Source organism: Nipponia nippon, unplaced genomic scaffold, assembly GCF_047370975.1.
Source record: "Nipponia nippon isolate SJK-2023a ecotype South Korea unplaced genomic scaffold, ASM4737097v1 scaffold_7, whole genome shotgun sequence".
Lineage (NCBI taxonomy): Eukaryota > Metazoa > Chordata > Aves > Pelecaniformes > Threskiornithidae > Nipponia > Nipponia nippon.
In genome coordinates this window covers 12,223,131-12,238,760 of record NW_028262391.1, presented here as the reverse complement: position 1 = coordinate 12,238,760, position 15,630 = coordinate 12,223,131, and the positions used below count along the sequence as shown (strand labels likewise).

Below are 15,630 nucleotides of genomic sequence, written 5' to 3'. Positions count from 1 at the left end.
TATAAAAATGTACTTTGAAGAGACTGAAGATGATGAGAACTGAAGTCAGATACTCAGACTGGTTTAGCTTTTATTTATTTCCCTCTTCCTGTAGGCTACAGTTCTGCATTAGTCATTTATCATGGAATGAAGTTGTGGTTGCCACCATGGGGTTGGGGTTAAAGTAGAGGAGACTTTGGAGGAGAGGAATTAATACAAATTTATAAGATATTGCTTGCATAAATAACAGAAAACAATAGTATTTATACACTCTTATAGCACAGTTACCTAGAGTAATACATACAGTAATACTATGATACGGACATAGCTGCCATTCCGCTATACGTAGCTGACTTGTTCTTCTGTTTTATCAACTTCATTCTCTGTGAGCAGCAATGTATCCAGCAGAATGGCCGATGACGCTTGGATGGGTGAGCTCCTCAGCCTCATTGGGCTCTGGTACATAATGGGATTAATCCCATTTCTCATCCCATGCATGACAAAGAGCTTGGAATTTTCTGCCACAGAGCTTCTGAAAGAGATTCTGCTGGAGTGCTTCCGAAGGGCCTTGATAGGCTTTGTGGTCCGATAGTTGCAAGTGATATACCTGCTGAAAGCCTCCCTAAATGTTTTGTTGAAGAGTGTATAGACGAGGGGGTTCACTCCTGAGGATACATATCCTATCCAAACAAATATCTCCATAAGCTTTTGAAAAACCTCCTGGTTGCAGGAGTTGCACAGAACTGAACTTATGTTTGTTATGAAGAATGGGCACCACATCAACAAGAAAAGAAAAAATACAATCCCCAGAACTTTTGACGCCCTTTGTTCGTTCGTTATTGTTTGCATGGACTTCCTCCCAATCGTAGACGTTCTGCAGATAGGCATGTCATTGGACAAAGTCTTGTCCTTTCTGGAGCCATTTAGCATGGCCACTTTTTCTGGTGAGGAGGCAGGTGTTGTGTCACGCTGAAATACTGTGGACACTGTTGACCAAGTGAAACGCTGAGGTGGCTTGTTGATCAAGTAGGCCTTCTTGCGTAGCACTTGGATTGTGAGAAAATAAGTGACTACCATGATAGTGAGGGGAATGAAGAATGCAGCCACTGATCCGTACAGAATGAAGTCATGGAAACGATCAGGCATCAGGACACACGTGATGTTTGTAGAGTTGCCATTTCCATCTTCAATGCCTCTGATAGGGATTGGAATAGCAATGCCTACAGGAGAAAAATCAAGTACTTCAGCATATGGTAATCACTTGCAATCTCTTTTTTGGGCCCGAAGCCTCAGGGTCTCTAAAGAAAGGTGGTTCCTGAGCTCTGGAGCAGGCACAGGGTGACAGAGAGAACGTGAGTTGTTGAGAGCATCATGTGGGTAATGGGGCAAATAGAACTTTGTGAGACTTGGCAAGCTCAGCTTTAACAGAGTGCCCTTTCTAAGGAGATTGGGCCTAACCCTTAGTGACTGAGGAAGCAGTATAAAGTTGCCAGCTTCTCAAGTGTAAAACACATTAATTGCTTTGACTCTAGTTGTTAGAATTAGCATGGCTTTTCCTCCAGTGAAATGTGTTTCCCTAATGCCATCTGCTTCCCTCCCCCCAGGGTAGCCTTTGCACTTTTTGAGGGGTGGTTCTGTAAATACATAAAACTTGTCTTTCCCTCTTATCTTAACCACATCAAGTGACTGGATACAGACAGCTGATTTTTTTCACCTTGCTTGACTCTTTTATATATACTAGTTAAATAGATGCCAGAATTATGCAGTGTGTGTTTGAGATGGATTTGTTGTTTAAAGTCTCTTGCATATTTAAGAGTGTTTAAATGAGGCTAGCTAGCTCTGTAATTCACCACTCGTTTAAAAAAAAATGTTAGCAGTCTTGTCTTTTAAATGAATTTTTTATAACCACTAAATTACAGTCAGCGCTTCATTTGCCAGCAGTCTGACATTACAACAAAAACAACAGGTTCCTTGCTGTCTGGTGAAGGGTATTTGTGCTATGTTTCCTGATACCACTTAATGCGATCTAGGGATTTACTGTATTCCTCTGCTGCTCTGCTTACTGAAGTTGGTAGAAGGCAGCAAGAGCAAAATGATTTACCCTTCAGCCACTTGATCCCTTTCTTAATGAGAGGCACACCTTCAGATACAGGAAACACTTAAAATGAGGATTGAACCAAATTAACCTTTGATTTGGAGAACACTAGCTCAGCTGCAGAGTACTTTTGTGTTAGATAAAAAAGAAATGAAAAAGTACAGCCCTGATTAATAACAATAAATCAGGCATTAAAAGGTCAACTTGTGTGTGTCTTGTCATGCTAACAGTTTCCTTTTTTTGTGATTAAATAGAGATAGCATCTTTTCTCTTATCATCACAGCTCTTCCAGAATTTTTTTTCAAGCTGGAATTTTTGCGTTTTGGCATGTATGCCTCAGCCAAGAAGGTCATGTACCCATTCTCCTATGCATCATTGGCCTTAATAATCCACAATCATTTTGTTCCTTCTCTTGCACACAGAACATACAGCACTATGGCTATGGCTGCCTGCAGCACGCATTAAGTTGTTCGAACTAAATGTTTTCTCCTCCGTAGCTCATTTAACAGATTTTTTTTTTTTTTAAGCATTAAAGACAGGTGAGGTGCCACACGCACATCACAGAGGTGCTAATATCATAAAAGATTATACATTGGCATCCTTTATATAAGCTGTTCAGGTGGGTTTTTTGGGTTGGTTTTTTTTTGTTTTTCTTTTTTTTTTTTTTCTTAGAAGTTAGCCTTTCTATATGCTATATTGCCAGTGCATCTCAGTCTTCAGTATGAGTGTCACCAGCCACTCATTTATCTTTCAATCTTTGATGTAAGTAATTAAACTTTTTTTACTTGCTTCATAGGACAATTGCAAGGCACAGATTTTAGCAGCATCTGCTCAAGGCTTAAAATTGTGTTTGGGACTGAATATACTACCATAGGAACACGAAATCTTGCTTTCCCAGCAGACATGTTATGCATGTAGATATTGCCTTCTGATTTTTAGGATTGTGAAGAAGAGTGATGATTATCCCTACTCAATCCTTGCCCTTTCTGGTAAGCCTGATGAGGAGCAGCGGTTCAGGCAGATTTTATGATGTAGCTATGTATGATCCAAGATGTGGACTTAGGCCAGCCCAGGTGTTAGGGTCTGCTAAGTAATAGTGCTTGGCCAAATTTTCCCTTTTACCCAGCTTTCACCTATTGTTTTGGACAAGAAAAGCTTCCGCATTCCTTTTCTAGTCTCCGAGTCTTGCATACCTATTGAAATGAGCCAGACCACGATGATTTTGATGATTGTTGTAGCCCACGAATTGTACTGACTAGCCTGGATTGGCTTTTTAATCGCAATATAGCGGTCTAGTGAGATGGCACAGAGGTGCATGATGGAAGCTGTGGAAAAGAGGACATCAAGGAACAGCCAGATAGGGCACAAGGCAGTTGGAAAAGGCCAGGCATTGTCTGAAAGAGAAGAGAAAACTCATTAGAATCTAAGCTTTTTGCGAGTTTTCAGTGTGTGGTTTTCCCTCAGCATCAGTACCTTTGAGAAGTTCATAATACTACAGGAACCGAGGTTTGCCACTGCCTCAGCTGGATTCTGTCTTGGGTTTCAGACAGCCCCTAATTGGCATGGTTGCTGCCATCATATTGATCAGGTTGTTTGTGTATTATAAGCCTTTCCCTGTCTTTTTGTCCTTTTTAGATCATAAGCTCTTTGTGGCAAGGACTCTGGATAAAAAAAGTTTTTAAAAAATGGGCCATGACTGCTTGGTCCTTGCGCCCTGCTGTTAAATGATTATTTTCAGCTATGTCTCCTTGGTAGTTCTATGATTCAAGGTTGTATTAAATGGAGGAGATAATGGGTCGTAACCAATGTATTAGTGGTGATCTTGAAGAATCTAGTGCACACAGTTTTAAAATTAGTTTACTGTGTCATTTGACCAGATACAGTTGAGCACTGATGTGGCAGAGCAGGGCTCTTCTGTCTCAGCAATGATTTTATAAAAACTGAAGGGCTTTCATGCGTGTCTTTCCCCCCCCGCTTCTCTTTCCCCAAGAGCGATGGTTTGGATTTTCAGTCTGGCATCCTGTTTCTTACAGTAGTTACCTGTCTTTCATGTTAATCTTCATAACGAACATAGAGTCTGTCAACTGCATTGTGTCCAAGATAAAGGTTTTGTAGTGTTCACCTTTCCAAAAGGCGTGTGTTTTTGAGAGCTGGGTCTCCCCATCAATGTTTACAATACCAAACCGAATGAACTTTAATTAAACTCTGATTATTTTTTTAACTGCTTTATTTTCACTCACAAGTAGTTTGTATTATAATCCAGTGCTAAGTGTTCAATCTGAGGTGCGCCTCACTGTTGTGTGTCTGTAAGAATGGTCTGTAGTGCTAGGGAAGAATGCATGAACGCAGAAATTTTTTCTGTTTCTAATGGGAGAGGTTGATCTACTAAATATATTCTCCTTCCTTACAAAATTCAGCTGTACTCAATCAGTAGGCACATTAATAGTACTACCAGAGAAATTAGTTCTTCGTTGAATGACAATTAAGAGAAAAAAAAAAAGACATTTGACATTTCTGATAAATCAGATTGGTTTTAATCTCCTTGCTCTGAATGAATAGATCTGTGTGCTCGGAATGCCAAATGAGCTGGACTGCTGTAATGCCCAGTCTTATCAACGTGGTAATGTTGCAGTAGTTTGAGATAAAAACGTTTTTTTGCAATATGACTGATAGATGGAAATGATAATGGTGCTGCCTTGGCTTGAATTATAAACTCCAGAGGATGGAAAAATTTTATAAGGTCAGACAAAGCACGTACTTGTCTGTGCTCTTACCTATGTTGGGAAACTTTGCCTGTTAAACAGAGAGCGGATGGATGGAGCCCTGAACCGAACCTCACCCGTCCCCAAAGCAGTGGACTCCAGGTGAGGGTGATGTAGGCAGTGAGGCAGGAGGGAGAGAGGCGGTCTATTTTCAAATCATTAACCAGTAAATTTTAGTATCTAGCTGCATATTTCCTAAAATAGATATCATGGTTGAAATTATGCTTCAAAAAATTATTCTGTCAGGCAGGTATGAGAAAGTTGTAATTAGTACATTGTGAAATGATTACTCAAATTTAATTTTTCTATCTACACTTTCAGCTGGCAGTAAGGTATGGTGCCTTTCTGAAGAAAAAAGAAAAAGGAAAACCAAAATGTCTTGTGGCTCATGTAACCAGCTGTAAAAAAAAAAAAAAAGAAAAAAAGTGAGGAAAAAAACACAGTTAAGAGAAATAATTTATTTGATGGGCTTTAAATGTTTTTGCTCACTCCAGAAAAATAATACTACAACTTTTGACTCTGTGATGAAGGATTAGTTCAGATAAAATGTGAACAATGGAGGGTATATTCTGCATCTTGAAGGATGGCAGGTAACACAGCTGGATTTCAAGTGAGCAGCTAATACTTCTGTTGGAGAGTACTTACATGCCACTCCCTGGATTATAACTGCTTTGCTTTCTGGAGAATTGCAGTGTCATAAATTCTTTTCTTTTGTACTTAATTTACTCTTTGCAGAAGAAAACCCTCAAATATTTTGCAACAAAAAGCTCTTTTTCTTCTTTTAAATATAGATGCATTTAAACAGCTGTCTTATGCAACGCAACCTTGTATGTTTTTGAGTTGTAAGAGCTTTTGTTAGTTCGTAAGTGCAACGGAACAGAGAAAGCTTTGTCTTGTCTTTATTTTTGTATTGGTTTGAACTGGGTGCAGAAGGCAGTAAGTTACCACATTCACGATTATAGCATTATGTACTATTATATTTGTGTGTATGAGATGATGTGTTTTATCCAGACAAAATCAGAGTAGACTTTAAATCCAGTAGCTGATAAGAATTGAAGAATATGGTTGTTATTTAAACAGAACAAATATTGTGAAACTGATACCTTAAAGTCCAGAAGAGTCACATAGTTGTCTAGGATTCATACTATGGTGTATTTTGCTTTTACTTGTTTTGATTTGTTGGTTATACCTGTGTTAAAAGCTCTGTGCTGTTGCAGATTTTTTTCCTTATTTTGAGTCAATACAAGGTAAAATACATGTTTTAAGATTTGTCTTGCACCTTAAGAGCAGTAAGATGAGCTTTTACCACAACTGCCTACCCTTGATTAATATTTAACAAAAGCTTTATTTATAGGAAGTACCTTGGGAATGTGTAATCCTTAAAACAAAGTACGGTATAGAAGAGCTGCTCCTGCTATAAGCCAAAAGGTTTTATGAAAGCCTGGGAGAAAGCACTGCTTGTGTACATGTATAAGCATGATTGAGAGGTCTTTAAATAGACTTGGAAACCATTTGTTCTTCTGCTACACAGGCTGCTGAAATGTGTTGCCTGTAAAGGGTTTTGTTGCTGTTAGATAACGATGCTTTTACTGAGATGGAAATTGGATATTTTTAATCACTAGCTGACTTAAGCCTAGGTTTCAATCTTCAAATTGGCGTGCGTGTACCCGTAGCCTGCCCGTGTGGCGTTCACCCTCGTGTCAGTATTCAGCTTCGTGGACTGCTTAGGCCTGGCTTTTCCAGGCTGCTGTCTTGCTGCTTCCCCCCCGTGGCTGCCTGCCTTTATTTCTCTACTATAATTATAGTTTCAACAGTAGTTGTTCACTGTCATGTAGTTTTTTGAATTTAGCCGAAGTAATTTTTTTTTTTATTAGAGTTGCTTTGTGAGGAATAAACCTTTGTTTTCTTATCTTGAGAGCTACTTTCCAAAATCTCAAATCTAAACTAAAGCAGTTTTCTCTGGTAGCTTGCACAAGGAAGAAGGGATGAAGTTTGTCATCAGTAGTGGGGGAAGATTAAGATGGCGATTGCTTGTGATAGATTTTTAAAATAATGGTTTGCAGCCTAGGACGATGAGTATTACCTTCTGATTTTTAAGTGGATAAATATCAGAAATAGAGAATGTATTTTAAAAGATAGTACGTGCACGCTCTCCAGGTAACCCATTGCCCACCAAGCTGTGGCCAACAGACTTCTTCCTGCTGCAGGCTTTGCAAATGAGAGGATCTCTCAAGGTTTATTTCTAATTTCTCTATCCGATGAACAGCAGCGTTTTTGCTTTCCTTCAATAGTTCTGAGTGTTAGAAATTTGGATAACTCTTTCGAAAGCTAGATTTTGGAGAACGCAATTACTTCGTAACGTGCCCTCCTCCTTTTGGAAGAAATGAGAAGAATTTAGCAAGCAATAAAAGCAATGAACTGTTTGTATATTCTGACACTCGCACTCTTAAATTAAAATTGCAGTGTGTATTTGTACCAGAGTACATTTTGATCGCTCTGCTGAGAACAAATAATCTGCTGCTTATGGTATTATACCTGTGAGTGAGTTACAGATTGATTGATTTATTTTTAAAAGGAGCAGCTCTTTATTACAGAGACAGTCCATTTCTGAAGATTTTTCTGTAAGCATACCGTCAGGGCATGGAGCCAATCTCTGTAGTAGGTTTTGAGTTTGAATGCTCTGTGACACATTAGTTTTTTACAGTCAGGATAATTTAATGTGACTGCACTTTAGTTCACACCTTTTCCCTCAAATACCCTCCACATAATTAGATATCAGTCCCAAATCAGAAGCATAATATTTGTATTCCGTATCTAGAAGCTGCGCCCAGCTATTTCATTATTATGGAAACATTCCTGTGTGGAGGTGCCAGGAGGCTGGATTTAAGTGGCTCTCTGGCTATCAATGATTATTCCGTGTTCAAGTAGTTATCTGGCTAATGTAGGTTCAAGATTTAGACTTGTCGTGTATTTAAATGCCTGTTCTAGCTTCATTCCAGTAACTCCTCATGTTTTGCTCGTGCTTTGAACTTCTATAAACACCTCAGCATCTTCTCCCAGTCGGTGAAGAGGCAAAGCAGTTTTTCTGGTTGGCTGCCAAAGAGAGACTTGTATGCAAGAAATGTCAGTTTTAACCACTGCGATGTGAAAGGCTGGTCGCAGTCTTACTTAGTTAATGATAACTAATTTTGCTACTTTCTCGTTAACTTCCTGCAACATGAAAGATACTTTTGTTTGACTTTTAAATTAAGATTCCTAACATGCTTTAAACTGTTGTAACCAGGGCTTAACACTGGATTGATTGAGAGATTAAGGAGCAGTAGTCTCTTTATAAAGTTAAAAAGAAAAGATTTATTAGTCTAGCAAAATGAAAATAATTCAAAAAATTCCAAAACAAAAAAAACTCTACCATCACCGAAAAACAACTCCACAAAATCCAGAACTTGCCTTCCCTTTGTATTGATTGCTAGTCCAATACTAGTACCTTTTATGGTGAATAGTTTTATTTTTATTATTAATGAGGCCTTTGGCAGGAGCTAAGCAGCTACAGTATCTGTGTGTAGGTATGTATGTACATATCTGTTTCTTGCCTCCACACACATGTGCACATATATGACATACCAAGGGTTTTTATAAGTGACTGTGTTTTTTTCAAGTTAGAAATCACTGTCCTGGTCATGTACGTTCATTTTTCTTTTTAGAAACTGTTTTATGATCTCAGCACTGAATTCTGACCTCCAATTCATACTTCTCTTTAGGGAGAAGCAGTCTTCAATATACAGAAATTCAGTCTCAAGGCATTTAGTGAATAAAGACATTTGTTAATAAAGTGATACCAGTCTTCTACAGCAAACAAAAGCTACTGAGGGCCTTTCTGAAATAAAGTTTATGATTGTGTTTGCTTGTTGCTCAGGCAACTCTTAGAGATCTAGCAGAGGAAAAAATGAACTCCTGCAGCCTTTCTTTATCTAGGGCCCAGTGGTATCTATACCTTAAAGACAGTTGTGTAAATCTGTAAGTTTATTGAAAAACCCATCTCATTGATTTTTTTTTTTCCACTTGTGTGATACAAAAATAGACCTTTTCAAATGTATTCTTAAAGAAACCTTAGGAGTAAAAGAGAGAGACTTTCACATGGAGCTGCCTCTGATTAGTTGTCAAAAGCAATATCTGAAATAAAGCTAGGCATGAGAGAATATGAAAAACTCATGATTATTCTGTAATGACTAATCAGAAAGAAAGTGTCACACCCAAGGTATATTCATGTGAAAAAATACCTATTTTATTCCATATGAACCAGACTAAATGGTAAATCTGCGTCTCAGACATTAGGTACACAGACTGATGCTTCCGTGGCTTGACAGATGAGTTAATTCTTTGGGATGCTTTACGAACCTGCCACTTTCCTCAGGGTGGGAGAAAATCGGTTTCTCTGAAACTGATACTGGTAAAGTTTGTTGTCACCGATGGTGCCAGGGACCATCTCCGACTGCTCATGGAGCTTGGAGTCAATACTAAGGTAAAAGCAGGTGCCTGACTCCTAGAAAGTTAAAAACATGTTCAGTGTACTGAACAGATACCTAGTCTTCATTTTACCTTTTTTAAGAGAAGACTGCCTACAGTTAGTGTAATATCCAATAGAACAGATACCAACATTGTGCTGATGTTGTTAAAAATAATATTACACTGTACAAAATGTGATTTCCCATGTCCAGCTCCAATTTATTATCAGTTCTAAGTCTCAGGTGATTTTTTGAATGGTTTGTTTCAAAGCAGAGAATATCCACAGTGGGTATAGTTCCCATAAAGACATTAAGCTATATTAAGGTGAGAGGGAGAGAAGATTTAGCAGCACTCAGATCCAAGTGATTTTTTAAAATTGTAATGGTGGAAAGCAAACGGTTTTTCTGTTTAAATGAGACCTCCCCAGATTGTACCCTGTACGCTAGCCTGATGAAACAAACGCGCTGTACTTACCAAATAATATTATCAGAAGGGCAATCGGCATCACAAACAGACCCACGAGCAAATCTGCCACCGCCAAGGACGTCAAAAAGTAGTTGGTAGCATATTGCAACTTTTTCTCCAGAGACACCGCCAGTATGACAAGTATGTTCCCCCCAATGGTGGGGATGATCACCAGGAGGATCAGTAAAGCTGCCCAACGCACTTTGTTTCCTTGTTCGTCACTTGGGTAGTCCTCCTTGGGTTCTCCTGTTACTGAGAGAGGCGACAAAGATCCATTGCCAACTCCAGACCCGTTCAAGAAGTGTAAAGGATAGGACATTTTTGTGTCCAGCAGAATGTATCCAGGAGCTGTATTTTGCGCAGGAATTGTGTGCGGTGCAAGAGTTCACTGTTCCTCTCTGGTCCAGGATAGTCCTGAAGAAAGGCCAGCATGGTCAGTATGGTAAACTGGTCATCTGCTATTTTGAGATACTGTAACCATGTCTGAGCTGGTATGCAATTTTTTTATCCTGTGCCTTGCTGAGCGCAATTAGGTCTTAAAAATTAAAGTCCTGTCTTGTGTCCATCTCTGGTTGGTAGGGTTCAGTGGTGTGGTCTCCCCTTTATGGCGAGGTTCAGGTTTCAGAAGATCATAGGAGACAATTCAATAGCTGTGAAAAGCAGGCAATGCATTGGCTTGCCTTTTTTTTTTTTCTTCTTCCCCTACAGCAGTAAAAAGCGATAGATGAATTTGGATGCCAAATGGTTCCCTTTAGATACAGTGTACGTAGATTTGCTCTTTATAAGTACAAACTGATGCAAAGGCAGATGCTCACGTTGTGTGTATGCAACTCCTCCTCTCCCGAGTGTCTAGTCTCCAGCAGCGTGTGCGTAGGCAGACAGCAGTTCCCATATTTCCCCTTATTAAGAATCCCATTTCTCCACAGAGGGTCACCCCAAAAATAACTTCAGAAATTATGTATGAGGTTTCCGTTTTAATGTCTACAGCTCCTTATTTATCAGGTGAGGGTCAGGAAGCTGTAGACAATAAAACACTGGTGACAGTCTCAAGGGGACCGTAAAGATTTATGGAACTGAGACATCTAAATTTACCCATTACTTGAAGGGGGGGTGAGTAAACCGCTTGTTTTTGTAATCTGAGCAGGGCTTCTATTAAGCACAGCCTTTTCTCTCTCTCTCTTTCTCTCTCTGTCTCTCTCAACTCTGCTGAAGACTTAACGCTTACATTTCCCCCTTCAAGCAGAGACTAAAACGGCTGTCACCGCGTTCAGCTGAACAAATGCTTAGTTACTGAGAAGATTCGATGTGTTGCAATTTTCAGGTGAAGAAAGCCTTACCTCTTTCTCTTGCATTTTAGTAGAGTTCACTTTGCATCCAGGAAGATCCTTTGTAATTTTCTTTTTCATCACATGGTGAATTTTAAGATAAGATTTTTTTCACTACTTTCTGGAAAACAAGTTATGGTTTTGGTTTTTATAATTTTGAGTGCTTTTGTTTAGCACTTATGTTTCTTCTAACACCAAGATTAAGAATTTCTGTTTTGGGAAAACTATATTTCTTACCCAGGTATTTTCTCCAGCTCTTGAATGGAGGAGAAGAATCATTCTTGCCACATTTAAAAAAAGACAGAAATAAGGTTGTGTTCTTTTTTTGCTGTCCTTTCTCTTCCATTCTTTGCATGATTTTACTTAAGTGATTAGCAGAGTCTGTGTGCAGTTTTCTCTTTGTTCGTTAGCAAAGCTTGCAGTCTGCTGCTACCCTTGTTTGTTGATTGACTCATTCCAGTGTATCCAGCTCCAGTGCTTGACAAGCAGGGAAGTAAATGAGTGGGGGTTTGGCTGGAAAAGAGCCAGAGAAGGTTAATTGATTCAGTGCTCCAGTACTGAATGCTCCGTGTAGCTGCATCAGGATGTGCAGATCCTGTAAACGACCCTCCACGCTACAATATGGTAGCTATATGCACCGTAGCGTGCGCATGCCTGCGCGCTCGCTGGCTCTCTGGACGGAAGCGCAGTTAACCCTAAAAAGTTCTGCTGCCCTGTAAACACTCCAATTTTTTTCTTGACTAATTTTATAGAAGTATTGTCTAGCATACTGTCTTAAGTGTGTCCGCTGTTACTTTAAATCTTTCTTCATGCAGCTGCTTTTTATTATTATGAGTGTTCTCTTTTGTTACCTTCCAACTTTCAGTCAGATGTGTGTATGGTCTCTAAAATCATCTTATAGTTCTACATTAAAATGGAAATAGAGTTCACTTCCAAGGACATGAGGGGGACAAGTGTGTAAAGGAGTGGTGAGTTTAAGGCTGGAAGAGACCACAAAATCATGGTCTGACCCCCTGTATGTCACCGGCCATTACATTCCATGAATTGCTGGTGCTCACCAGGCTTGAGCTGGGAATCGGGTCCTCAGTGAACTGTGAATCAAATGGGGTTTTTTTTATTTTTTTAAAGGCATTCATATCGTTCAGTTACAACTACTTTGGGGCCAAAAAGAGAAAGCTGCAGCCAGAAATTAATAGAAATACTTGACTTAGTGTGTTCAGATCATACAATAGAATTTCCAGCAAAGTAGTTTTCACTTGTTCCTTTTTTTTGCTGTTTAAAGGAAGCCTTTGGTAAGATTCCATGTTGTATGCATTTGCAATTGACTTTTGATATCTTTATTCTTCAGAAAAGTGTATGTTAGGAAATAAAGATTAATCCAGCTATGGTAGTTCTGTTTCCTTCTCTGACCACCTCCCCATTGCCACCCCTGACAGTACTGAGAGAGCAGAGCACGTGAAAACATACAAAAAGCAGAAATCGAGACAGGACAATGCTGTGTTGGGCTAATGAGCATTTGGATTCAGTTTTCCTTAAGCTCAACTATGTCTAATCAACTTCTGTTTTATTTTATAAATGTTGAAGGCTCTCCTGGCATTAATCTAACTGTATGTCAAGTCTTTACCAAAATTTCCATTGGCTTAAACACAGCCAGTGTTCACTCTTTCTGATTGTACGGATGAAGCTTGTTTTCTTTCATCATTGACACTTGAGCTATTTTTTTTTCCTTGTTGAAAGGTGGCTGGAATTATTACCGCTTTCTGGAGATGGAGGTATTGGCGGTATGTCTGCATCATAAATGGAAAAAAAAATTGTTCCGGAGTAAAACCACCAACGTATAGTAAAAGATAGATTAATCCTTTGAGTTCAGTGGTCTGCTTGTGGGTGTATGCCATGTGCAGATCTTCATGTCACATCTCTGAATTTAAGGAACAGAATTAAAACTTCTAGGAGGAAAAAAAACCAGACAATGTATCTATCAGAACCATCTGCTAATCATCAGCATCAGTTACTGGTGCAAGCCTGTGTTGGAGCTGAAGCATTATCTTGAAAGAGGGGCTTTGTTGGTTTGTTTGGTTTTTACTTTTCACATTTTCTCTTTCCCAGCACAACAGATACTATCCCTCAGTTACTTCAGTGTGGGGGAAGTATCAGAGTTATAGATGTGTAATTTTGTCAACTTGAGTTCTGTATTACTTCTTACAAATTTTCTTCACAGATCTTACCATCTGAGAAACATCACTGCTGGCTACTGCAGTAAAGAGTTGAGTTGTTTTGGTCAAAGTGAAAATCAAGTGTTCCCACTTCTCTGGAATGCCTCAGTGGATGTTATAATGTCATTTATATGACAAAATAATCTCTTTAGCCACTAGAATGGCTAAATTAAATAAATTGGGAGGGAGCAGGCACCTTGATGAAGCACCAGCTGAAGCCTGTACTGTTGCCTCCAGATTGCTCTGATGAAAGCTGTGTAAACGCATTCGTATCTAATTGAAATGTTTTTTTTTTTTTTTTTAAATACAGAAGAAAACAGAGTTTTCTTAGGAACTTGCAGAGGAAGATGATACTAGTTTGGTTGCATGTAGGCTTGCATAGCATATATCCCTGCTTGGTGCGTTGTTTCATTTCAGATGGCTAGAAAACTTATCTGTCTTTTGTGATGTTTTTTGAACTTTCCCAGGTTTGAATAATTTCTGAGAAACACATCCTCCTGTGTATCTATTACAGATCTGCAGTGGGTTCTTCACTGCGTGCTTCTGGCCAGGCTTTTTGTGCAGGCTTCTGTCCTGCCCCCATGTCCAGCTCCTCTCCTGTGTTAATGATGATAAATCTTAAATCTTGCTAGACCCCACTCATAGTCCACCGTAACTGGAATATTTGAACCATACATAGATATTATTTTTTTCCCACCCCTTGCTGTTATTTCTGTTTTCAAATTGCCAATACTATTTTATTTGAATGGAGCCACGTCTACATTAGATGTGAGCTGACGCTGGTGACAGTGTTGTTCAATCGGTGCGTATGCCTCAAGTTCACCTGCTGAACACTCAGCCTCATTCTCCTGGCAGTGGGAGGCCTCCTAGAAGTTCTCATTCTTTAGCAAGTCTTGCTTAGGCAACCAGGAGGCATTTCAGAGAAAAACATTGTGGAGAAGGAGGCTGTGTTGCGCATGAGAGAGTTGCAGGAAATTCCTGGCACGGGAATAGCTCAGATCCTTTTTGTCGAGAGAGAAAGAGACGGGGTTTACACCCATGCTTAGTCTACACCGAAATATGTCCGTTTATTGCATTTTTCTCTGCGCGTTTTCCATCTATGTTTTCCCCCCTCTGCTACATACACCCCCTTCAGAAATGACTGCAAATTGTGCAATTAGATATCTGCATTCCTCCTTTATTAACTCATTCATGGAGGAAATGAAGCTTCTGTTAAGCCTTTCTGTTTTTTATCTGTCACCACACTACCAAAGCAACTTGTGGAAATAGTTCTCTCTCAAATGATTAATTCATGTCCAAGAGTTTAGAAAGTCATAAATATTTAAAATCTTTTGAAATATGACTGGGGAGACTTAATGAGGAATTTAAAAGATATATTTGACATTGTTCTTTAATTCTCTGACATTTCATTTTTCACTGAGTTGTAGAGTCCTTAAATATTTAGACTAAAAAATAAGTGTGTGTTAGTGATGCTTCAGAGGCTTCCATTTTTAGTCTCAATCACAAGACCAGTGTGATGGTTTATTTTCAATATTCTGTTTATTTACTTATTGATGCTACCTTATATATATATACATGTTTCATGTCTAAATATTGCTGAAATGTAAAGAGAAATGGCAATAGTCCTGCAACCTTCAAGATATGCAATTTACGGAATTGGAGATAAACTGCGCAAAGGTATTTGGATGTGATTCTAACTGGGCTGTGATCTAAGAAACTAAGTGGAATGTGCTTCAAGATATGGCAATCTGAGTTTTTAATTTGTCTTGTGGGGTTGTTGCATGCCTCTTGGAAAAAAAGATTAAAGTGGATTGTTAAACAGCAGAGTCGATGTACCTAACAGTGTTCCTCAACTTTCAGTAGCCCAATAAGGCTCTCGTAGGCAAAGCCTACGAAGAATTACAGTATCTGCAGATGTTGCAGCTGTAATTACCTTCAGAAAAAAAACCAGTTTAGGTTCCTTACAGATGCCTAATAATGCTGCTGTAAGAAATGTTTTGTGGTGAAAAGGAAATACAATTTCGGGGTTCTCTGCAAACTATGGAGAACCTTCCATGGTCAACTTCACAGACTGAGAGCAGAACTAACCACCTTCCCTGTCCAGCTGATCTGTTCTGGTGGTTTTGTCATATTAGTCTGTGTTAGTAGCAATCGACATCCTGGGGTTTATTTTGTGAATTTTTTGCACTGGAGGCTTAAAAACTTTCTTTCCTCCCTCTTTGGAAGTAGTAAAGAATCCAAAACTGTCTTTGGTTTCTCAGAAATTCTAGGGGCTTACAAGCTAAGTA

The 15,630-nt window shown here is 39.1% G+C and overlaps 2 protein-coding genes across 3 annotated transcripts in view; one reads left to right on the top strand and one right to left on the bottom strand.

Moving 5' to 3' along the window:
* PSMD1 (proteasome 26S subunit, non-ATPase 1) overlaps window positions 1–15,630 on the top strand; it is a 75,427-nt gene that overhangs the window by 28,829 nt on the left and 30,968 nt on the right. The gene's annotated exons all lie outside the window — the stretch shown is intronic.
* Window positions 182–11,645, bottom strand: HTR2B (5-hydroxytryptamine receptor 2B). Of its 2 annotated transcripts, XM_009468438.2 has the most exons (4): window positions 11,142–11,645; window positions 9,814–10,506; window positions 3,268–3,468; window positions 182–1,199 (listed from the first exon to the last, which is right to left on the bottom strand). In XM_009468438.2, exons 2-4 carry the CDS (start codon window positions 10,121–10,123, stop codon window positions 319–321), a joined length of 1,392 nt encoding a protein of 463 aa, XP_009466713.1. In that variant the 5' UTR covers window positions 10,124–10,506; window positions 11,142–11,645; the 3' UTR covers window positions 182–318. The 2 variants fall into 2 exon arrangements, with proteins under 2 accessions (XP_009466713.1, XP_087595206.1); XM_087739080.1 differs by lacking the exons at window positions 3,268–3,468; window positions 11,142–11,645 and having other exon boundaries at window positions 9,814–10,904.